The following is a 26311-nucleotide window of genomic DNA, read 5'->3' on the forward strand; positions in this document are numbered from 1 at the left end:
CCTTTTACAACAGTGAGGAAAGAATTTGTGAAGGGAGCCCCAGCATCCTTGATTGCTGTGATTGCTATTTTATGTAACTCAGATTTGACAGTGGCAACTGCCCTAACTGAATTAAGATACCTAACTACAATCAGGCCGATTGGAGCCCGTGGTGGTAGAGGCCAAGTGGACGCACTCAGTTGACAAAGACAAGGTAGGCATAGTTACAGTAATAGACAGCAGAGTCAAAGCAGTAGTCAGAATAGTCTGACTCCTATTGATTTATGGCTTTGGCTACTTAGTCACGATGTCCCTAGGAGTGAAATAGATAGGAAACCTACTAAATATTTACTTCATCTGTACAAGTGGATAAATTCTAGGTCAAGTGAACAGCAGTCTAACTTGAATCGCCAAAATAGAAAGTCACCGCCCCTCAGTCAATTCTCATACTTGAGCAAGTTTAACGACTCACAAACCCTTGATTAAAGGGGAGGCTGGGTCCCCTTGAGGAAGTACTCCAATACACTGCCGAAAACTTACACTATTAATCTTTCTCCCAGTTTTTGCCAAAGGGATCTACAGCTTTTTATGAGAATGACTGTTCACTGGGAAACAGGAAATAATCAGACTTTTCAGGGATTACTGGATACTGGCTCTGAACTAATTCCAGGAGACACAAAACATCACTGTGGCCCACCAGTCAGAGTGGGGGCACTTGGAGGTCAGGTAATTAATGAAGTCTTAGCTCATGTCCACCTCATGGTAGATTCAGTGAGTCCCTGAACCTATCTTGTAGTGATTTCTCCAGTTCCAGAATGCATAATTGGAATAGATATGCTCAGCAAATGGCAGAACCCCCACATTGGGTCCCTGACAAATGAAGTAAGGGCTATTATGGTAGGAAAAGCCAAGTGGAAGCCATTAGAACTTGCTCCTGCCTAAGAAAATAGTAAACCAAAAGCAATACTGCATTCCTGTAGGGATTCTGAAGATTACTGCCACCATCAATGACTTGAAGGATGCAGGGATGGTGATTCCCACCACATCCCCATTCAACTTGCCTATTTGGCCTCTGCAAAAAACAGATCTTTGAGAATGACAGCGGATTACTGAAAACCTAACCAGGTGGTGAATCCAACTGTAGCTGCTGTTCCAGCTGTGGTTTCATTGCTTGAGGAAATTAATATATCTCCTGGTACCTGGTATACAGCTATTGATCTGGCTAATGCCTTTTTCTCCATACCAAAGGACCATCAGAAGCAGTTTGCCTTTAGTTGGCAAGGTCAGCAATACACATTCAGTTTCCTACCTCAGAGCTACATCAACTCTCCAGCTCTATGTCATAATTTAGTCCACAGGGACCTTGATTGCCTTTCCCTTCCACAATATGTTACACCGGTCCATTACATTGATGACATTGTGCTTATTGGACCTAGAAGGAAGAAGTGCCAAAGACTCTGCTTATTGGTAAAATAAATTGTGTGCTACAGGGTGGGAAATTAATCCCACAAAAATTCAGGCACGTTTCACCTCAGTGAAATTTCTAAGGTACCAGGGGTGTGAGGCATGTTGAGACACTCCTTCTAAAGTGAAGGATAAGTTATTGCATCTGGCTCCTCCCACAACTAAAAAGTAGGCACAGTGCCTAGTGGGCCTCTCTGGATTTTGGAGGCAGCATATTCCTCATTTGGGTGTGCTATTCCAGTCTATTTATCAAGTGAATCAAAAAGCTGTAGTTTTGAGTGGGGGTCTAGAACGAGTGAAGGCTCTGCAACAGGTTCAGATGGCTGTGCAAACCACTCTGCCACTAGGGCCATATGATCTGGCTGATCTAATAGTGCTTGAAGTGTCAGTGGCAGATAGAGATGCTGTGTGGAGTCTTTGGCAGGCCTCTATTGGTGAATAACAGCACAGACCCTTAAGATTCGAAAGCAAAGCCAAGCTCTAACATCCTCTAAGATAACTACTCTCCTTTTGAGAAAAGCTTTTGTTTCTCGGCCTTAGTAGAGACTGAATGCTTAACCATGGGACACCAAGTCACCATGCAGCCTGAGATACCCACTGTGAACTGGGTGTTGTCTGACCCGGAGAGCCATAAAGTTGGACGTGCATGGTAGCAATCCATCATTAAAAGGAGGTGGTATACATGAGATTGGGCCCAAGCAGGACCTGAAGGCAAGAGTAAGTTGCATGAGAAAGGACTCAAATGCCCATGGTCTCCACTGCTGTCACATTACCATCCATCTCCCAGTCTGCAGCTATGGCCTCACAGGGAGTTCCTTATGATTATTTGACTAAAGAAGAGAAAACTCGTGCCTGGCTTACAGATGGTCCTGCACAATAGGTAGGCACCACTCAAAAGTGGAGAGCGGCAGCACTACAGCCCCTTTCTGGGACCTCGCTGAAGGACAGCGGTGAAGGGAAATCCTCCCAAAGGGCAGAACTTCAAGCAGTGCGCCTGGTTGTTCACTTTGCTTGGAAGGAGACATGGCCAGATGTGTGACTGTATATTGCTTCAAGGGCTGCGGCCAATGTTTTGGCTGGATAGTCAAGGACTTGGAAAGAACATGACTGGAAAATTGGAGACAAGGAGGTATGCGGAAGAGGTATGTGGATAGACCTCTCTGAATGGGCCAAAGAAGTGAAGATATTTGTGTCTCACGTGAATGCTCACCAAAGGGTGACCTCAGCAGAGAAGGATTTTAACAATCAAGTGAAGAGGATGAGTTGTTTTGTGGAAACCAATCATCCTCTTTCCCCAGCTACTCCCATCATTGCTCAATAGGATCATGAATAAAGTGGCCATGGTGGTAGGGATGGAGGTTATGCGTGGGCTCAGGAAACATGGACTTCCACTCACCAAAGCCAACCTGGCTATAGCCACTACTGAGTGCCCAGTCTGCCAGCACCAGAGACCAACACTGAGTCCCCCAAGTGACACCATTCCTTGAGGTGATCAGCCAGCAACCTGGTGGCAAGTTGATTACATTGCACCACTTACATAATGGAAAGGGAAATATTTAATTCTTACTGGAAAAGACACTTATTCTGGATATGGATTTGCTTTCCCTGCACACAATCCTTCTACCAAAACTACCCTCTGTGAACTTTCAGAATGTCTTATCCACCATCATGGTATCCCACACAGCACCATCTCAGATCAAGGGACTTACATCACAGCAAATGAAGTGCGGCAATGGGCCCATGATCACGGAATTCACTGGTCTTACCATGTTCCCCATCATCCTGAAGCAGCTGGTTTGATAGAACAATGCAATGGCCTTCTAAAGATATAATCACAGCACCAGCTAGGTGGCAATACCTTGCAGGGTTGGGGCAATGTTCTCCAGGAGGCTGTATATGCTCTAAACCAGCATCCAATATATGGTGCTGTTTCTCCCATAGCCAGGATTCATGGGTCCCGGAATCGAGGGGTGGAAATGGGAGTGGTACCACTCACTACTACCCTTCGTGGCCCACTCACAAGGTTTTTGCCTCCTGTTCCCGTGACCTTATGCTCTGCAGGTCTAGACCTTTTAGTTCCAAAGGGAGGAATGGTCCCACCTGGAGACACATCACTGATTCCATTGAACTGGAAGCTAAGAATGCCATCTGGCCACTTAGGGATCCTTATATCTCCGGATCAACAGGCAAAGAAGGGAGTTACCATGCTGGCTGGTTTGACTGATCCTGATTACCAAGAGGAAATTGGATTGATATTACATAATGGAGGTAAAGAAGAGTATGTCTGGAATGCAGGAGATTCCTTAGGGCATCTCTTAGTACTACCATGCCCTATGATTAAAGTCAACAGGAAACTATAGCAACCCAATTCCAACATGACTACTAATATACCAGACCCTTCAGGAATGAAGGTTTGGGTCACCTCACCAGGCAAAGTACCACGACCAGCTGAGGTGCTTGCTGAGGGCAAGGGGAATACAGAATGGGTGGTGGAAGAAGGTAGTGCTAAACACCAGTTATGGCCATGTGAGGACTGCAATTATTATAAGTATTTCTGCTTTGTATGTGTGCATCAAATATTTTCCTTTCCTACACTTATAAAATATAAGATGCAAACAGCCTGTTGTGCATAGGGTCACTATGAGTCGGAACTGACTCGACGGCACCTAACAACAACAACAAACAGGGCTAGTGCATTTTCAGTTGTATGTGTGTTTGTTGTATCATTTAGGTACAAGTATGACTGTATAATTGTCTTTATTCAGAGATTATGTATGGTTTAAGGAGATGTGTACAGGTGCCAAGTTGAGAAGGAGTGGCCTGTGATGGTTACAATTGTGTGTCAACTTGGCTGGGCCATGATGCTCAGTGTTTCGGCAGTATTATAATGTTGTGATCACTTCCCTGTTTAGATTTGATAAGTGATCACCCCCATGATGGGATGTAGCCAATCAGTTGAGAGAGTTTCCCTGGCTGTGTGGCCTGCATCTGAATATAAGCGGATGTTCTAGCAAGCCTTGGGAGCTGTTGCTCGTTCTGGATCCTCCAGCTGGCTCCTGTTTATCTGACCTCCAATTCTTGGGACTTAATCTAGCAGCTTACCTGTTATCTTACCTTTCAGTCTTGGGATTTGTCAATCTTCACAGCCTGTGAGCAAGTGCCCTGCTCTTCCACCTGCCAATCTTTAGTTCGTCAGCCCCTGTGGCCATGTGAATCAGGAAGAGCCTCTATCGTGATCCATGGACTTGGGACGTTCCAGCCTCTACAACTGCATAAGCCATTTCCTTGACATAAATCTCTCTAGGTGTATATATTTATACGCTTTACTGGTTTTGCTTCTTTAGAGAACTCAGTCTAAGGCAGTCTTCCTTAATCATGGTCCAGTTTTCATACACATATTAGGCAACCGAAATACCATTGCTTGGGTCAGGTGCACCTTAGTCCTCAAAGTGACATGTTCGCTTTTTAACACTTTAAAGAGGTCTTTTACAGGAGATTTTTCCAATGCAATATTTCGTTTGAATGGTTTCTCATTCAAAAATTTATATACAAATTGTTTTGTGACATTAGTCGCAACCCCCACAATGTGTCAGCAATGTCCCCCTTTCTCTTTACACCCCCAGTTCCCAGTGTCCATTTGTCCAGTATTCCTGTCCTTTCCTGCCTTCTCATCTGCTTTTGGGCAGGTGTTACCCATTTGGTCTCATACACCTGATTGCACAAAGAAGCATGTTCTTCACTTGTATTATTGTTTTACAGGGCTGTCTAAGCTTTAGCTGAAAGGTAGACTTCAGGAGTGGCTTCAGTTTTGAGTTAGCAAGGTGTCCAGGGGCTATAGTCTTTGGGATTCCTCCAGTTTTTGTCAGAGCACTAAATCTGGTCATTTTTTGTGAATTTCAATTTTATCCCACAGTTTTCTCCTGATTTGTTCAGGACCCTCTATTGTCAGAGCTGTGGGTGGTGGTAGCCTGGCACCATCTAGTTCTTCTAGGCTCAGGTGGGTGGAGGCTGTGGTTGATATGTTCCATTAGTCCTTTGGACTAACATTTTCCTTATGTCTTTGCTCTGGACAGGATGGGGCCAATAGAAGTATCTTAGATGGCTCATTTGATTTCTTGACCGCTGCTTCCATGGGCATTGACTGTGGATCCAATTAAAATGAAATCCTTGACAACTTCAGTCTTTTCTCCATTTATCATGATGTCACTTATTGGTCCAGTTGTGAGGAATTTTGTTTTCTTTATGTTAAGGTGTAATCCATACTGAAGGTTGTTGTTTTTGATCTTCATCAGTAAGTGCTTCAAGTCCTCTTCACTTTCAGCAAGCAAGGTTGTGTCATCTGCTTATTGCAAGTTGTTAATGAGTCTTCCTCCAAACCCGATGCCATGTTCTTCTTCATATAATACAGATTTTTTGGATTATTTGCTCAGCATATAGATTGAATAAGTATGGAGAAAGAATAACACCTTGGAGCACACCTTTCCTGATGTTAAACCAGTATTCCCTTTTTCTGTTCGAACGATGGCCTCTCGGTCCATGTACAAGTTCTGCATGAGTACCATTAAGTGTTCTGGAATTCCCATTCTTTGCAATGTTATCCATAATTTGTTATGATCCACAAAGTCAAATGCCTTTGCATAGCCAATAAAATACAGGCAGACATCTTTCTGGTATTCTCTGCCTTCAGCCAAAATCCATCTGATATCAGCAATAATATCCTTCATTCCATGTCTTCTCAATCTGTCTTGAATTCCTGGCAGTTTCCTGTCAATGTACTGCTACATCCATTTTTGAACTATATTCAGCATAATTTTACTTGTGTGTAATTTTAATAAGTAGCCCTGGTAGCACAGTGGGTAAGCTTTCCACTAATAACCAAAAGGTCAGTGGTTAGAATCCATGAATTGCTCCCTGGAAATCCTGTGGGGCAGTTCTACTGTTCTATAGGATTGCTAAGAGTCAGAATCAACTCAATGGCAATTTTTTTTTTTTTTTTGGCTTTTATAACACTAATGATGTTGTTTGATAATTTCCACATTCTGCTGAATCACCTTTCTTTGGAATGGACACAAATGTGGATCTGTTCCAGTCAGTTGGCCATATTGCTGTCTTCCCAATTTCTTGGCACAGACAAGTAAGTGCGTCTAGCGTTACATTTGTTTGTTGAATTGTCTCAACTGGTATTCCATCAATTCCTGGAGCCTTATTTTTCACCAATGCCTTCATTACAGCGACTCTGTGCATTCCTTCCATCTTCTTTTGATGCTTCCTACATACCAGGGAGAATTTAGAAAAATCTTTGGACTTTGTCATGGTACTTTTCCTCCATTCATCAACTAATCAGGATGAATCACACAAGATTTAGTGGCAGGGCCTCGTGAGACTTTCAAGTAGGATGGCACCAATTCTCAAGCATTGAGTTTACTGAAAATAAAGTCCATTTAATTATAACTACTTGTTCTTTCTCACTTTCTTTTAGAGATATATAGTATTTTAAAGCAATGATTCTAGGTGCAGACTATCTAGGTGTGAATTCTGGTTCTGGCACTTACTACTTATGTGGGCTTAGACGAATTAGATAATCTTTCTGTGCCTTTGTTTGCTCATCTTTGAAATAGGCATACTAGCACCCCACTCATACAGCTGTTATGAGAATTGAGAAAGTTGTTACATGTAAGACATGTAGAAGTATGCCTGACACGTGCTAAGCACTCAAAAATATTAACCAATATTTTCTTTCTCCAACTTCATATTTAAAGACCATCAAAATGTGCAGGTATTAATATTTTAATCTCATTTCCTACTTCTAAACAAGAAATGCTTAGGCTTACCTCTCTGCTGCTTTGTTCTGGCTAAAGAGATCAGTGACATCAAGGGTATCCAGTTAGAAAAATAAAATTAGGAGGCAGAACCAATATGACACTATAGACAGAAGCATCATGCCATTTTTCAGTAACAAAGACCCAAAAAACTAAGTAAAATAGATACAAATGTTAATCCTGGAATCCTAAGTGTCAAATGAAGGGATAAGGCACTTGATTAAGCACCAAATGGGATAAGAAACTGACAGAAAACAGAGAACGAAGAGAGCTATGGAGAGAAGGTCCCCTACCAGCTAAAGTAGCATGGATTCACCATCTTCGACTATAGCCACCAAGGAATGTAGACAGACAGGCAACTTCTCAGAGCTGCCAACAGGAGACAGAGCACCCAGTAACAAGGGATACCCACTTTCCCATCTCCCACCCCTCTTCACCTGTGTGGTCATGGTTGCTCAGCCAGAGAGACACCAGCTCACTGCCACCCAGGTCTGCCCCACTCCCAGTGGCTGGCTACTTCAGTGCCACTTTTTAAAAAATTATTTTCTTGACTTTTTTTTACTTTCTTCTTCCGCTCTTCTTTCCTTCCTTTCCTTTCTCCCACCCAACTAGCTCCGTGCATTGCACCACCCCACAGCTGTGCTGCACTGCTCGTCTTGAGAGCCTCTGGCACATGGACTCCCAGGGTCTGTGCCACCTCCACAGAACAGCTACTTCAGTGCCATATTTTTTATCTTTCCCCTTCTGCCTTTTTCTTCTCCCTCCTACCTACACCCTGTGCTGCCTCTGCCCCTTCGTGAGGGGTCATGCCTCACCACCTGGTGAAAGAGATCACCTTGCCACCACTCCAACTACACCCTGCCCCCTATAGCAACATCCCTCAGCACCTATTTATTTTGTTGTTGTTGTTGATTCTGTTTGCTGGGGTTTTCTTGTTGTTGCTGTTGTTTCTTTCATTTTCCTTCCTTCCTTTTCTTCCTCCCACCCACCTACCGCCTATGCCACCCACATCCCTTCTCAGCAGGCCAAGCCACCCCACCTGGCTAGAGAGCCACCAGCACACAGCCTCCCTGGGTCTGCCCTGTCCCCATTTGCCAAATCCTACCACGTCACAGTTTTATTTACTTTTTAAAAATTTTTTCTTCATATTTTTGCCTTTTTTTGCTTCTGTTCCTCTCTCTTCTTTCTCTCACCCATTTAGCTCCACGCATCACATCCTCTCCTTTTCCTCCTGCCCCAGACCACCAGACCCCTCCCTGCACTGTTCCCCAGTCATGCCCCATCAGCACGAGCTGGTGCCGCAAATGAACCATCCCCACCCCTTCCCCAATTTGGACCTGCCTCGTTGCACCATTGCTGAGCAAAAGACCCTACCCACCTGGAAAAGACGGTGAGAAGTATCGTGCCCACAGATGAGCAAGCAACAAAACATGCTTAGCCAGCCTGCCCAGACATAACCCATTAAAACAAAAAAGCAAGATGAAAAAAACAAATCTGCAATCAATATCCCAGAGACAGCAGAGAGTAAAAAAGTAAAAAAAAAAAAAAAACAAAAAAAACAGGACATAATAGCTCCAGAAAGTGACCAAAATAAAACACCAGACGACGTTCTGGTCTGGTAGAAGAAAAGGCACTGGAACCACCTGATAGGAAATTCAAAAGTCTAATATACAGTGATCTTGAAGAGATTAGGAAAGAGATGAAGGAAGATGCAGATAAAAATAAGGAAAAAATAGTCGAAATCATGGAAAATACAGATAATACCAGGGAAAACACAGAAAATGGATGGAAGAATTCAGGAAAATATTACAGGAACAAAATGTCAAAATAAATAAATGACTAGAATTCATACAAAAACAGCAATTAGAAATCCAAAAGATAAACAAGATATGAGAAATGGACAGTGGAATAAAAGGTTTTAGGAGCAAATTTGAAACAATCAAAGACAGGATCAGTGAAATTGAAGACAAATTCCTAGATACCACATTGTTTGAGGAAAAATCAGAGAAAAGAATGAAGAAAACCTGAGAACAATGTGTGATACAATAAAAAGCAAAAATTTGCTTGTGATCAGAATTCCAGAACAGGGGAGGAAAACAGAAAACACAGAGAGGATCATTGAAGATTTGCTGACAGAAAACTTTCCTAATATCATTAAAGATGTAAAGCTGACAATTCAAGAAGCTCAACGAATCCCATATAGGATAGACCCCGTAAGAAAATCACCAAGACATATCATAATCACACTCACCAAACTGAAGACAAAGAAAGAATCCTGAGAACAGCTCGAGAAAAACAAAAAGTCACAGACAAAGGGAAAACAAAAAGACTCAGCTCTGATTACTCGGTAGAAGCCCTGCAGGCAAGAAGGCAATGGGACGATGTTTATAAAACCTTGAAAGAAAAAAACTGCCAACTAAGAATAATATATCCTACAAAACTTTCCCTCAAATATGATAGCAAAATTAGGACATTTCCATATACGCAGAAATTAAGGAAATATGTAAAAACAAAACCAAATTTGTAAGAATTATTAAAGGGAGTCCTTTGGTTAGAGAACCAACAACATCAGACAACAACCTGAATCTAGGACACAGGACAGTATCAGCCAGATTTCAACCTACTTAATGAACTCTCAAGGTTAAAACAAAACTGAAAGATTCAAAGCAGGGAACTAGAGGTGTCAATCTGTAAATGAAAATAAGATCAGAGCAATAAAAGATGGACTAACTGGTGTAGATACAGAACTTTCCAATGGAAAGCAAGTCAAGGTGATATCCAGTAATAAAGGACTGCTTTAAACTTAGGAAGATAGGGGTAAATTTCAAGGTAACCACAAAGAAAGTTAACAAAACTACTCATTAAAATAAAGAAGGAAAACATAAAGTCTCAGAAAATACAAAATCTTTTAAAATGAAAGAAATGAAAAAAAAAATCCACAAACAAAAGGAATTCAGCACAGGAGAGTAAGAACAAAGAAAACACCAGAACCACACAAAAAAAAAAAAACTACAAAATGATAGCAATGAACTCACATCTATTAGTAATCACACAGAATGTAAATGGCTTAAATGCACCCATAAAGAGACAGAGTGACAGAATGCATATAAAAAAGAGAACCCATCAATATGCTGTCTACAAGAGACACACCTTAGAAACAAAGACAAAAATACATTAGAAATCAAAGGATGTAAAAAAATAAACAAACAGTAAACAAACCAGAGTAGGAGTGGCAACACAAATCTCAAAAAAAATAGACTTTAAAACAAAATCCACCATAACAGACCTGAAGAATATTATGTAATGATTAAAGGGTCAATTCAACATGAGGACATAATTATAATAAATAGCCATGCACCCAGTGACAGGGATCCAAGATATATAAAACAAACTCTAGCAGCACTAAAAAGGGAAATTGACAGTTACACAATAATAATAGGAGGCTTCAACACACCACTCTTGGTAAAGGATAGAACATTTAGAATGAAACTCGACAAAGACACAGGAGGTCTAAAGGCCACGATCACCCAAAATGACCTCATAGACATGTATAGAACACCCCACCGAATAGTAGCATAGCACACATTCTTTTCCAACACACTTGGAAAGTTCTCTAGAATAGAACATATCTCAGGCCACAAAGCAACCCTCAAGAAAATCCAAAACACTGAGATAATACAAAGCATCTTCTCTGATCACAATGACATAAAAGTAGAAATTAATAACAGGAAAAACAGAAAAATAATTAAAAAAATGGAAACTGAATGACAACTTGCTTAAAAACCACAGGGTAATAGAAGAAATCAAATATGGAATTAAAAAAAAATCCCTAGAGTCAAAAGAGAATAAAAACTCATCATACCAAAACCTCTGCAACACAGCAAAGGCTGCTCAGAAGTCAATTTATAGCAATAAATGCACACATGAAAAAAGAAGAAAGGGACAAATCAAAACATTAGTTACACAACTCAAACAAATAGAAAGAAAACAGCAAAAGAAGCCCATGGCCACCAGAAGAAAGGAAATAATATGATCAGAGGAGAAATAAATGAAATAGAGAATAGAAATAATCAATAAAACCAAAAGTTGGTTTTTTTGAAGGATCAACAAAATCAACAAACCACTGGCCAAATTGACAAGAAAAAAAAAAAAAACCGGAGAGGATCCAAATAAGAAATGAAATGGGGGACACTGCAACAGACCCTATTGAAATAAAAAGAATCATTACAGAGTATTATGAAAATCCATACTCCAACAAATTTGGAAACCTAGAGAAAATGGGCAAATTTCTAGAAACACACTACCTACCTAAATTAACTTAAACTGAGGTAAAAAAAAAAATCTGAACAGACCCATAACGAGCAGAGAGACTGAAAAGGTAATAAATAAAATTCCTCCCTAAAAAAAGCCCTGGACCAGATGGCTTCGCTGGAGAATTCTACCAAACATTTAGAGAACAGGTTACACCAGTACTATTCCAACTATTTTACAACACAGAAAAGGAAGGGATACTTCCAAACTCATTCTATGAAGCCAGCATAACCCTGATACCAAAACCAGGCAAAGACACCACAAAAAAAGAAAATTACAAACCAATGTCTCTCATGAATATAGATGCAAAAATTCTTAACAAAATTCTAGCCAATAGAATTCAGCACCACATTAAAAAAAAAAATACACCCTGACCAAGTGGTATTCATACCAAGTATGCAAGGATGGTTTGACATTAGAAAATCAATCAATGTAATCCACCATATAAATAAAACAAAAGATCACATGATCATCTCAATCAATGCAGAAAAGGCATTCTATAAAGTTCAATACCTGTTTTTGATAAAAACTCTCAATAAAATAGGTATAGAAGAGAAATTCCTCAACATAATAAAGGGCATCTACACAACAGCCCACAGCATTCTCAATGAAGAGAGGCTGAAAACATTCCCCCTGAGAACAGGAACATGACAGGGATGCCCTTTATCACCACTCCTATTTAACATTGTGCTGGAAGTCCTAGATTAGAGCAATAGGGCAAGAAAAAGAAATAAAGGACATCTGAACCGATAAGGAAGAAGTAAAACTATCCCTATTCGTGGATGTTATGATACTATACATAGAGAACCCAAAAGACTCCACAAGAAAACTACTGCAACTAATGGAAAGATTCAGCACAGTAGCAGCACACAAGATAAACATACAAAACTCAGTTGGATTCCAATACACCAATAAGGAGAACCAGGCAAAGGAATTAGAAAAGCAATACCAAAAAAAAGGAAACACTTAGGAATAAATCTGAACAGGGACAAAAACTACAAAACAGTACTGCTAGAAATCAAAAGAGACCTACATAAATGGAAAAACATACCATTCTCATGTATAGGTAGACTCAACATTGTGAAAATGTCAATTCTACTCAAAGCTATGTACAAAAAAAACACAATCCTGATCCAAGTACCAACAGCATTCTTTAATGAAATAGAAAAACTAACCATTGACTTTATATGGAAAACAAAAGAGGCTCCGGATAAGTAAAGCACTGTTGAAGAAGAATAAATTAGGGGGTCTCACACTACCCAACCTCAGAACCTACTCTACAGCTACAGTAGTTAAAACAGCCTGGTACTGGTACAACGACAGACACACTGACCAATGGAGCAGAATCGAAAACCCAGATGTAAACCCATCCACCTAAGGTCACCTGATCTTTGACAAAGGCCCCAAGTCCATTAAAAGAGGAAAAAACAAATGATGGAGGCAAAACTTGATGTCCATCTATAAAAAAATGAAATGACCCACACCCCACACCATACACAAAAACTAATTGAAAGTGGATCAAAGACCTAAATATAAAACCAAAAACTATAAAGATTATAGGAGAAAAACAGGGTCAATGCTAGAGTACCTAATACATAGCATAAGTAGGATACAAACCATTACTAACAATACACAAACACAAGAAGATAAGCTAGATAACTGGGATCTTCTAAAAGTTAAACACTTATGCTTATCAAAACACTTTACCAAAAGTGTAAAAACAGAACCCACAGACTGGGAAAAAAATTTGGGCTATGAAATCCGACAAAGGTCTAATCTCTAAAAAATCTATAGGAAAACCAACACCTCTATAACAAAAAGACAAATACTCCAATTACGAAACAGGCAAAGGATATGAACACCCACTTCACCAAAGAAGGCTTTTCAGGTGGGTAACAGACACATGAGGAAATGCTCATGATCACTAGCCATTAGAGAAACGCAAATCAAAACTACAATGAGATACCATCTCACCCTAACATTCTGGCATGAATTAAAAAAAACAGGAAATAAACGGAGAGGCTATAGGAAATTGGAACTTTTCTTTTTTGGGCGGGGGGATGTACTGCTGATGGGAATGTAAAATGGTACAACCATTTTGGAACACAATATGGCACAGTCATAAAAAGCTAGAAATATCATACGATCCAGCAATCCCACTCCTAGCAATATATCAGAGAGAAATAAGAGCCATCACACAAACAGACATATGCACACCCATGTTCATTGCAGCATTATTCACAATAGGAAAAAGAAACAACCTAAGTGCCCATCAACAGATGAATGGATAATCAAACTATGGTACATACATACAATGGAATACCATGCAAAGAGAAAGAACAATGATGAATCTGCAAAACATGTTACAACGTGGATGAATCTGGAGGGCATCATGCTGAGTGAAGTAAGTCAATCACAAAAGGAAAAATACCATATAAAACCACTAGTATAAAAAGCCATAAAAAGGTTTACACACAAGAGAAACAAACTTTGATGATTATGAGGGAGAGGAGTTGTGAGGAGGGAAAAACACTAACTAGACAATAGATAAGTGGAAACTTTGGTAAAGGGTAAGACAGTACACAATACTGGGGAAGTCAGCACAACTTGACCAAGGCAAAGTCATAGAAGCTTCACAGACACATCCAAACTCCCTGAGGGACTGAATTACTGGGCTGAGGGCTGGGGATCATGGTCTTGTGGGACACTTAGCTCAATTAGCATAACACACTTTATAAAGAAAATGTTTTATATCCGACTTTGGTGAGTAGCACCTGGGGTCTTAAAAGCTTAAGTGGCCATCTGAGACACTCCACTGGTCCCACTCCATCTGGAGCAAGGGAGACTGAAGAAAATCAAAAGACACAAGGGAAAGAGTAGTCCAAAGGACTAATGCATCGCAATTACCACAGCCTCCACCAGACTGAGTCCAGCACTAGATGGTACACAGCTACCACCACCAAATGCTCTGACAGGGATCACAAAAGAGGGTCCTGGACAGACTGGAGATAAATGTAGAAGAAAACTGAAACTCGCAACAAAAGACCATACTTACTGTCTGACAGAGACTGGAGAAACCTCGAGAGGCCCTGGACGTCCTTTTAACTCAGTACTGAAGTTGCTCCTGAGGTTCACCCTTCATCCAAAGATTAGATCCAAAAACCAAACCAAACCCAGTGCCATCGAGTCGATTCCAACTCATAGCGACCCTATAGGACAGGGTAGAACTGCCCCATAGAGTTTCCAAGGACCACCTGGTGGATTTGAACTGCGATCCTTTGGTTAGCACCCATAGCACTTAAACACTATGCCACCAGGGTTTCCAAAGATTAGATAGGCCCATAAAACAAACAATAATACACATTGCTCAACTAGACTAAATGGACACACCAGTCCAGTGGCAAGGACAAGAAGGCAGGACGGACAAATGGAAATGGGGAACCCAAGGTCGAGAAAGGGAGAATGTTGACACGTCACAGGGTTGGTAACGAACCAATGTCACAAAACAATACATGTATTAATTGTTTAATGAGAAACTAATTTGCTCTGTAAACTATCATCTGAAGCACAATAAAAAATAAATAAAAAAGAAAATTATGTCTTAGGTAAAAGAATGAATTTTTGGACCAGCGCAAGTCCCCTTCTAAATGGGAATCTAATTCTCATCAAATGCCTGAGAAACGGGTCCAAAGATCAAGGTAAACTTGTACTTAGCATCTGTACTCAAATGGTAGGTCATCAAGGCAGAGTATGTTAAAACAAATGAAAGTGCTTATAGAACCACACAGAAAAGAACACCTGGGTCTGGTGGAATATATAAGCTGCCTAATGCATTGACACTCAAGGTTTCTGAGATAAAAATATACTAGTATAAGTGTATCCCACGTTTAATTGCAATGTTTTGCTTGGAGCTACAGAAGGACTGTCACAGTAGCTGGGGGGAGGGAGAAAAATATAAGTGCCACAGTAGCTGGGGGGAGGGAGAGAGCTTTCAAACATATTCAGAGAGCTAGAGCTGAAATTGAAAACTTCAGGAGTGCAAGTAACTGGGAGAAACTGGATGCTCAGGCAGCTCTGCTGTGTGACCTGGAACTTGGGCAAAAATGTCTATGCTTAGGGCTCCATGCCTGGGTAAATCAAGGCAGAGAAGGGAAAGGCCTCCTTCTCAAGCCTTCCAGAATTTTCTCTTTGGATGGCATCCCTGACATTCCCATGGATTCCTATAAGCTTTCAATGCACAGCCTAACAGCAAGCATTAGTGTCTAATGAGGCCTGGAAGATCTTCTTTTTACTGTGTGTTTCAGCCCAGAGTGAAGTTGTCTCTGGTCCTTAATCACTTTGCAAACTGAGCTGCTCGTGGGTTCCAAGGGGCAAGAATAAAGAGGAGAGTATAAGAGGGAAGCCCCCTCTTCCAATCAGAGCATCTCTGATAACTGTTTTAACATTAGACTTCTCAGTAAATTTTTTGTCTGAAGAAAAGATTCTTTTGCTTAATGAAAGTTTCAATAATCACTGGAATAAATGATCTCTAAGGTCCACTCAGCTAAAAAAAAATCCATGTTTCTATAGATAAGGTTCACTAAATGCTTCCATACTGATAGACTACTAAAAAAAACAAAAAACCCTCTGCCGTCAAGTCGATTCCATCTCATAGCAATCCCTATAGGACAGAGTAGAGCTGCCCCATAGAGTTTCTAAGGAGCATCTGGTGGATTTGAACTGCCGACCTTTTGGTTAGCAGCTGTAAACTTAACCACTATGCCACCAGGGTTTCCGATAGACTACTAGACATTTCTTATAAACCATTTCCAAAATTTTGGTTTATCTCAAGAAGAATTTAACAGATTTATTTAGTATTTTTTAAAGCATCCTAAAATGCTCAAGAAAGGTAAATAAAAATGCATTTATTGGAAAAAAAAAAATGAAGAAAGGGCTTAGAAGGAAACCTTCTAAAACAGAAATCCTGTTTTCCTTCCAAAAGAAATACCACTAGAAGAGATTGTCAGCACCTGTAATTAGCTGGGTGACACACTGAGCAGCTCACTAAATGTCTCTGAGCTGTTTGTACATTCATAAGTGTGAGCAATAATATCGCTCTGTCTATCTCAGGAGTTTGTTACAAAGATCAGTCGAGAGCATAGAGTATGTGAAAATGGTTTGTAGATCATAAACTAGCAATTGGGTTTTTTTTTTTAATTATAATATCTATTGTGAATATTATGTTATAAACCATTCTAAACCTAAAGTTGTCCATTAAATACTAAATCATCAGTTTTTGTGATTCTTAAGGACTAACTATAACAACAGCATAAACCAAAAAACCAAACCCATTGTCATCGAGTCGATTCCAACTCATAGTGATCCTACAGAACAGAGTAGAACTGCCCCATAGGGTTTCCAAGGAGCACCTGGTGGATTTGGACTGCTGACTGAGCTCTTAACTATGGTGCCACCAGGGCTCCAATAATAGTATAGGAGTGGGAAAAAAAACAACTTATCCTTAACTAGAAGAAAGAAGGAGAAAAAGAGGGAAGGGGAGGAGGAGAGGGAAGAAGAAATGACAAAAAAAAAAAAAACAAGGAAGGAGACATCTACAAATAAATGGTTCAAAACATTTGGATAAGCAGTCTTCCTAACCAGAACCCTTCTGCAAAAGAGACATTGACATTAGCTCCCATTTTCAAAGACCTAAGATGCTCAGAGCAGTTTCATCCCCTGGCATTCCTGATAGATAACGTAATTCCACACATCAGGGGTCAGGATTTATTAAGCAATGTTTACCCACAGCTGAGGAAACTCAGTGGTTTGTAAATGATTCACATGCTGACGAGGCTCAGGCAAATCTGAGGTGCAGGACATGCACTGGCAAACAGCAGAGGCCTCTTCCGAAGCCACACAGTTCATAACTGGGTTGACTCACTCATACGAATGGTGACCATACTTTTGTATGAGTCCCATTTGCTGTAATTTTAGCTTGGCAGATGGGGCAGTAATTAACCCAGATACTTAATTTTAATATAACTGAGGAAAAAGAGGAACCTTATTTTAAGGCTCTAAAAATTGATCGTCATTATGAAGTAATTAAGACCCAGCATATCACATAAAATTCCTAGAGAAGTTCAACCCCCTATAAAGTTATTTTCTCATGTTACCTTATGGCGCCATTATATGTGATTTGAAAATATCAGTGTAGGCACATTCATCAACTGCTTTTGCAATTATGTTTTAAGAACTTGCTATAGCAAATTCCTCTTAATCTCCCTTCTAAATTTTTGAGAATATAACCCTGAAACAATGAAAGGATAAACTAATTCCAGTGTTGGATGGTTATAAGAGATGTTTTTATTACTGTTTCTTTCCATATAATTTATTTCCTATTTAAATGATTAGAATTTTAAGGAACTCTTGTGGCACAGTGGTTAAAGTGCTCAGCTGCTAACTAAAAAGTCAGTGGTTCGAATCCTTCAACCACTACATGGAAGAAAGACGTAGCAGTCTGCTTTCGCAAAGATTTCAGCCTTGGAAACCCTATGGGGCGGCTCTACTCTGTCCTTTAGGATCACTGAGTCAGAATTGACTCAATGGCAATGGGTTTGGCTTTGTTTCACTAGAATTTTATTATCAGATATGCTGAAATATTGACACACTTAACTACTTACAGTATGTTAGTTTTTTGACTTTTGACCACCACACCTGTTCTCAGCATTGATTTAAGCTGTACAAGGTAAGAGATGGATTGAACTAGCCGTCACAATGCATTCAGACCCTTAAATGACAAAGAACAAACACTGACACAACTGGAGCCTGTGGTTGAAAGACCTGACAAAGAAAGTAAGGTACTAAACAGCTGTCTTTACAATCTGAACACAGCTGTCTTATGGTGGCTTATGTTTTGGTGCCTGCCAGCCTTCAGTTCTTTGAAGCTATACAAAATTCTCACCCTCTGTAATGTCTAATGATGAATTTAAATATTTTCACCAACTTAAAATATCTCTAGCAAAGTGTGCCAGTGTCTGTATCATTTCAACTTCTGGAACTCTCACCTACTCTTTAGCACAGTAGCTCCACCTCTAGTTGAACAACATGAGACCTGCAGCGTAATGGAGCACCTTTTTTTTTTTTTTTAAGGAAGCCGGTGTTTTTTTTTTGTTTGTTTGTTTTTTACTGTGCTTTAAGTGAAAGTTTACAGTTCAGGTTAGTTTTTCATACAAAAATTTATACAGACATTGTTATCTGTCCCTAGCTGCTCCCCCTAAAATGTGACAGTACACTTCTCCTTTCCAACCCAGATTTCCCATGTTCATTCAACCAGCTCCTGTCCCTTTTGCCTTCTCATCTTGCCTTGGGACAGGAGCTGCCTACTTACTCTCATGTATCTACTTGAGCATGGAAACCCTGGTGGCGTAGTGGTTAAGTGCTACCGCTGCTAACCAAAGGGTCGGCAGTTCAAATCTGCCAGAAGCTCCTTGGAAACTCTATGGGGCTGTTCTACCCTGTCCTATAGGGTCACTATGAGTTGGAATCGACTCAGTGGCACTGGGTCTGGGTCATCTACTTGAGCTAAGAAGCACTCTGTCTTGATGTGTATCATTTAATGTCTTATATTCCAGTCTAATCTTTGTCTGAAGAGTTGGCTTCAGGAATGGTTTCGTTTCTGGGCTAACAGAGATTCTGGGGGGCCATGTCTTCCAGGGTCCCTCCAGTCTCAGTCAGACCATTAAGTCTGGTCTTTTTAATAGAATTTGAGGTCTGCACCCCACTTTTCTCCTGCTCCATCAGGGACTCTCTGTTGTGTTCCCTGTCAGGGCAGTCATTGGTGGTAGCCGGGCACCATCTAGTTCTTCTAGTCTCAGGCTGATGGAGTCTCTGGTTTATGTGGCCCTTTCTGTCTCTCAGGCTCATATTTTCCTTGTGTCTTTGGTGTTCTTCATTCTCCTTTACTCCAGATGGGTTGGGACCAATTGATGTATCTTAGATGGCCATGGATCGCTTTTATTTGGCCATCTGGCCTTTCTCACCATGGTCTTGTAACTCCATAATTGGGTGGGATTATGCAAATAAGGTGCTTGCATCCCACCAAGGGGACTGGACAGCTTACTAATAATGCAAATAAGGTGCATGGCACCCTTGTGCGGTAGAACCATGCAAATAAGGTCTATGGAACCCTAACATGGGGATTGGTCAGTTCTGCCAACCCATTAGGCTTAAAATGAGCCATCTCAGAGGTGGAAAGAGGGGACCTCACTACCACCAAGAAAGAAGAGCCAGGAGTGGAGTATATTCTATGGACCCAAGGTCCCTGCACTGAGAACCCAGGAAACAGAGAGCCGTAACACAAAATGGTACAAGACAGTGAGAAACAGCAGCAAGTGTGGCAGAGTACCAGCAGCAGCAGAACCAGGAGACTGGAAGGAAATGGCATGGTGGGCTTCTCAGCCCATAGAGCAAGATAGCTGAGTGCCTTCAGGCAGGAGGCTTGCTCATGCAGTGGGGTGTTTCCCGGCCCTTACTGGTGGAGCTAAAGAGCTTTGTAACACTTGCCTGACCAGGGTGGAGGTAAGGCTGAGAGGCCTGCCTGTGGGCATGGCTGAGAAAAAGCTGTCCCAATCAAAGAACTGTATCCTGAGTCATCTCTGATCCTGAACTGTAACCTGTTACTTCCCTAATAAGCCCTATAACTATGAGTATGGTCTGCAAGTTTTCTGTGGCCGTTGCAATGAATTATCAAACCCAGCAGAGAAGTAGGAGTGCCATGGAAGGGACAGCCAGTGTCAGAATTAGTAAAAAGGGAGGAGAGAGGAAGTATGTCTGACCTCCACCTCGTAGGACTTGGGATGATGTTCATCTTGATTTTCTCCTACCTTTGTGAAGTCAGGCAAGGAGTTCTGACAATATACCATGCCATTTTTACAAGACCACATTATTTTGTCAAGACTTTGTATAAGAGCCCCCATTATAGTTGCTCTAAATTTAGATTCCATGAATGAAGGACATATGAGATGACAAAAAGCTGCTCTGAATTCAGTAACACTTTTTCAGGGAATGTATGTTTCCTTTGTCACAATGTCATTTCCCTTATACATTGAAATCAGAAGAAAATGTGACCAAAGTTATTACATCTATGGTCTGCAGGCCATGCTTGGTGACAAGTCAATTTGTAGACTGTTTGCCCTAACTCTGCAGGCCCTGGGGACCCACAGCTCAGGCAGGGAACCAGATCTGCAGAAGCTTTGAAAGAGAATGAGGGGAGGAAGAAAAGAAATTACTCTCTTGTTTAATAATTTCCTTTCTCATTCCTACATCCTGGGGAAATAGAAAATGCTAAAGCATCTGTTAACAAGAGAAGCTCCTCTAGGTTTTCTTTATTGTCAAAACCTTAGCTCTGCTCCTGGCTGTAGCAGACAGCACTTAAAGCATCTAGCAGACACAAGAACCATTAGTAAACAATTAAAAAAAAAAAAAAAAGAAACTAACCTAACTGAAATAACCATGAAATAGTTGACAAAAATATTGATCTCTGCAGATCTTAACATTCAAACTCAAAAGCCACCTCCACTTTGAATCCATGATCCTCCTCCTCACTCAAAAGAGCATAATGGAAACAAGGCCTTAACTTCCTTTTAGAATTCTAGCAACACGATAATCTGGGAACACAAAGAAATTTTCACCCCTTCTACTTGAATCTATTTCTGAAATCATTTAATCTCTCTCAGCCTCAGTTTCCTTATCTGAAAGAAAGTCATCTCAGTGGTTTTCAAACATTTTAAAGAAGTTTTTAAAAATAAAACATTAGAAACATATAGAACAGCTAAATGGTGTGAATGGGTTCTCCAAGCAACTTAAATTTGCAAATTTAGGTAAAATACTTTATTATTTTGAGGACCTCTGAAGTACCTTCCTAGAGCCTAGGATCCCAGGCTTACTCAGTTTGAAAGTCAGAAGCCACCCACTTTGAATCCATGATCCAATGTTTGAAATGTTAAGATTTTAAGAGATCAATATTTTTGTCAACTGTATCATAGTTATCATTTCAGCTGGCCTGGATTTCTTTATTTTTAAATTGTTCACTAATAGCTCCCTTCCAGGTCTAAAATGTCATGACTTCCCCTTGACCAATGCCCCATGACTCCTGATGTCAGCCCTTCAGAGAAGCGCCCGTTGTCAAAAACCCAAGCTTGTGTTTTCTGGTGATTGAAGTTTAAGAAAAACAAAAGCAAGCAGTTTTCCCATTACCTATTTTTTGTCCGTTCAACTATTACGTCTTAAATAGCCATGTGGATGGGCAGTGAAGGAGTTGGGATTGGGTGGGGAACCTATTTGGTCCTAGGGGTTATAATTGTGATTTACAGGGTTCCTGTACTTGAAATTTACTTACTTCCTGTTGGTTTGAGAGCGAGATGCGTTTCCATCATGCCTGCTACATGTTCAAGTTCTAATTTTATCTCTAAAATAAGAGAAACAAAAAGCAATCAAATTGCTTATAGCCAGACTGAAGACCAGGATTCTTGCATTTTCAGGAATATGTCAATAATTTAGTAATTTACTTTGACATTGAAATGAATACAATAAGACTGGCTATGCACTAAAAAGGGATTTAAAGCAGTCTGCAATGAATTTAGAAAGACTTTTATGTTGCTGGATAAAATCTGCTAATAACAGAACTCATCACCACTTTGAAGAAGAATGAGATCATTAATCTCATGGTAGATATACAGATATGTACATCTACCCAACAACTTCAGAAATTAAGTCAAATTAAAAAAGTGTACTTATTTGCTTTATATTCAATGTTTAGTTAGAGCTCTTAAGCATTAAAGAAATAGCTACATGGATTTGGGAAAGAGGATATATATGACCTATTAATAACACAGAACAGAAAGACAAGAAAACAGGTTTCCTTTGTAGTGGCAGGTACACATACTGTGAGCTGATCTCAATCCCTTGCCAAGCAATGCTCTATGACCCATCACTTTTACCTTTAACATGCCTAAGAGAGTGATAGAAAGCATATGTCCTGGATTTTCTGGAATACTTAAGATTTGAAATAATTTTATTTTTAAATAAAACCCTGCCACAACTCTTGTGGCTCCACAAAGCAGATATAACTCAAATTGTTGTTGTTGTTATCGTTAGGTGCCCTTAAGTCAATTCTAACTCATGATGACCCCATGTGACAGAGTAGAACTGTCCCATAGGGCTTCCTACATGTGAGGAAACAGGCTCAGACAGGGAAATGGCTTGGGCATCGAAACCACTAGAACGTGACATGAGGACTCCTGTTCTCTACTCCTTCCATATTCAGGGGCCTCTGTCTAACATTTTGCCTGAAATCCATCATTCTATTGATAAGGTAGGTGTCTGGGCCTCAGATTTTCTGTGGTGATTGTGTAAATCTCACTTGTGAGAAAAATGTGTACAGTCCTTTTCATCCTTCTGGTTTTGGTACCACTTGGTTTTGTGCAGATTTCTAAAAGCTTATGAATAGACTAATAAACATGGAATTGTTCTGAACATCTGTAAGCAAAATACGAAATGATATTAACCACCGAATGAACATCCTAGATTTTCTTGCCAGAATTGGGGTATTTGTGTATTAGGCTAATGCACTGAAATTAACCCAGAATGCTTATCCATCGCAAAATGTCTTTTCACATTTTTATCCGTACAGTTGTTATTATAAAACGTAAGAATAATTCTCTATCAGGGTATTCAGGAATCTGAATAGCTCAATTACTTCTAAAATCAGTGTAGTAAAGCAACAGCATGCCAGTTAATCAGATTTTTTTTTTTTTAATGCATAACAACTGTTTGGGGGGAGAGGAGTGTGTCTGTGTGTGTGTGTGTGTGCATGCACCTGCATGTGTGTGTGTGTAAAGAGGAAGCCAGGGTCAGCCCAACTCTTTAAAACAAGTATGAAAGATCAAGCTTTCATTTGACTGTAGAGAAAAGAATTCGGGAAGAGGGAGACTATTAATTGTATTATTCAACTTCATATCATAAACAACTTTCCCCTAGTACTCAGTACAATGTCTTACATCTGGTACATTCCCAATAAACAGTGTATTTAATTTATTCAGAAAGTCAACCTGAAATTCCAGATTCCTGTGGGTTCTCTAGCACCAAGTATACGCCAAGCTTTTAAAGAATACCAAATGTATGAATGAATCCCTGGAAATCATTTTAGGAACAGAATGGTGACCACTAAGACTTAAATTACTTCTCAGCACCTCCCTTAGACACAGATTAGAAACCCAATAGACACAGTGGTCAAATAAAGGTCTGCTGGCTGTAAGTGCTACCCTGCATCCAAGCTAAGACAGTTCTTGGTTCTAGTGCAGTAAATTGGTAGTGGGTGGCTCTCAGATTGAGTCAGAATTCAACCTGAAACATTTGGCAGATTCAAGTTACTCAGTATGTGAACTACGGGCTAAATGTCAATTAATGAATCCTAGGAAGAGAAGCTTACTTAAGTCTGTTACAGGAGAATGCCCACTTTTAAAACCAAAAACAAAAAACCCACTGCAATTGAGTCAACTCCTACTCAGGTTCAAATAAACTTATGAACATAAGTAAGGGGCAGGGAGTCTTCAGGGAAATCAAGGAGTCATCATAGGCCTTGAGGAAATGTTGGTGGTCTAGTTTCTGGCTTTCAGTTTTGCAAGGCCAAAAAATTCCATTTGTATCACTTAATTCAGACCAAAGTTAATCCAATTTAGAAAGAATAATCTATGCAGACTGAACTCATCATAGACTTAGATATTCATCTCAAAATGGCATTTTATTGATATTAAAATGAGAATCAGAAGTGTCTGGCTGACTGCCCTGATCTCATTGCATTGTCTTTTTTTTTTTTTTTTATATAGCTTTTATTGTGCTTTAAGTGAAAATTTACAAATCAAGTCAGTCTCTCACACAAAAACCCATATACACCTTGCTACACACTCCCAATTACTCTCCCCCTAATGAGACAGCCCGCTCTCTCCCTCCACTCTCTCTTTTCGTGTCCATTTCGCCAGCTTCTAACCCCCTCCACCCACCCATCTCCCTTCCAGGCAGGAGATGCCAACATAGTCTCAAGTGTCCACCTGATCCACGAAGCTCACTCCTCACCAGCATCCCTCTCCAACCTGCTGTCCAGTCCAATCCATGTCTGAAGAGTTGGCTTCAGGAATGGTTCCTGTCCTGGGCCAACAGAAGGTCTGAGGGGCCATGACCACCGGGGTCCTTCCAGTCTCAGTCAGACCATTAAGTCTGGTCTTACGCGAATTTGGGGTCTGCATCCCTCTGGTTTCAGCTCCCTCAGGGGTTCTCTGTTGTGTTCCGTCAGGGATGTCACTGGCTTTAGCTGGGCACCATCTAGGTCTTCTGGTCTCAGGATAATGCAGTCTCTGGTTCATATGGCCCTTTCTGTCTCCTGGGCTTGTAATCGCCTTGTGTCCTTGGTGTTCTTCATTCTTCTTTGATCCAGGCGGGCTGAGACCAATTGACGCATCTTAGATGGCTGCTTCCTAGTGTTTAAGACCCCAGACGCCACTCTTCAAAGTGGGATGTAGAATGTGTTCTTAATAGATTTTATTATGTCAATTGACTTAGTTTTCCCCTGAAACCATGGTCCCCAGACCCCTGCCCCTGCTACGCTGGCCTTTGAAGCATGCAGTTTATTCAGGAAACTTCTTTGCTTTAGGTTTAGTCCAATTGTGCTGACCTTCCTGTATTGTGTGCTGTCTTTCCCTTCACCTAAAGTAGTTCTTATCTACTATCAAATTAGTGAATGCCCCCTCCCACCCTCCCTCAATTCCCCCTCTCGTAACCACAAAAGAATGTTTTCTTCTCAATTTAAACTATTTCTCAAGTTCTTATAAAAAAAAAAATTTTTTTTTTTTTTAATAGGGGCCTTATAGAATATTTGTCCTTTTGCATCTGACTAATTTCACTCAGCATAACACCTTTCAGGTTCTTCCATGTTATGAAATGTTTCACAGATTCCTCACTGTTCTTCATCGATGCGTAGTATTCCATTGTGCAAATATACCATAATTTATTTATCCATTCATCCGTTGATGGGCACCTTGGTTGCTTCCATCTTTTTGCTGTTGTAAACAGTGCTGCGATAAACATGGGTGTGCACATATCTGTTCATGTAAAGGCTCTTATTTCTCTAGGCTATATTCTGAGTGGGATTGCTGGGTCGTATGGTAGTTCTATTTCTAGCTTTCTAAGGAAGCGCCAAATCGATTTCCAAAGTGGTTGTACCATTTGACATTCCCAACAGCAGTGTATTAGTGTTCCAGTCTCTCCAAAATTATTTTGTGTTTTTTGGATTAATGCCAGCCTTCTTGGAGTGAGATGAAATCTCACTGCAGTTTTGATCTGCATTTCTCTAATGGCTAATGATAATGAACATTTCCTCATACATCTGTTAGATACCTGAATGTCTTCTTTAGTGAAGTGTCTATTCATATCTTTTGACCACTTTTTAATTGGGTTATTTGCCTTTTTGCAGTTGAGTTTTTGCAGCATCATGTAGATTTTAGAGATCAAGCGCTGATCAGAAATGTCATAGCTAAAAACTTTTTCCCAGTCTGTAGGTAGTCTTTTTACCCTTTTGGTGAAGTCTTTGGATGAGTATAGGTGTTTGATTTTTAGGAGCTCCCAATTATCTAGTTTTTCTTCTACATTCTTTACAATGTTTTGTATACTCTCTATGTCATGTATTAGGGCTCGTAACATTGTCCCTA

The 26311-nt window shown here is 40.3% G+C and overlaps 1 protein-coding gene across 18 annotated transcripts in view; it reads right to left on the reverse strand.

Annotated features, from left to right (window-relative positions):
• Window positions 1-26311, reverse strand: part of MSRA (methionine sulfoxide reductase A) — an 813898-nt gene that overhangs the window by 394514 nt on the left and 393073 nt on the right. For 13 of the 18 annotated variants that reach the window (XM_064272627.1, XM_064272626.1, XM_064272634.1 and 10 more), the window contains one exon: window positions 21949-22017. The exons of the other annotated variants lie outside the window; for them this stretch is intronic. In XM_064272627.1, coding sequence (XP_064128697.1) covers window positions 21949-22017 — 69 coding nt within the window. The remainder of the gene's footprint in view (window positions 1-21948; window positions 22018-26311) is intronic. 18 annotated transcript variants of the gene reach the window in all.

This window comes from Loxodonta africana, chromosome 19, assembly GCF_030014295.1.
Source record: "Loxodonta africana isolate mLoxAfr1 chromosome 19, mLoxAfr1.hap2, whole genome shotgun sequence".
Lineage (NCBI taxonomy): Eukaryota > Metazoa > Chordata > Mammalia > Proboscidea > Elephantidae > Loxodonta > Loxodonta africana.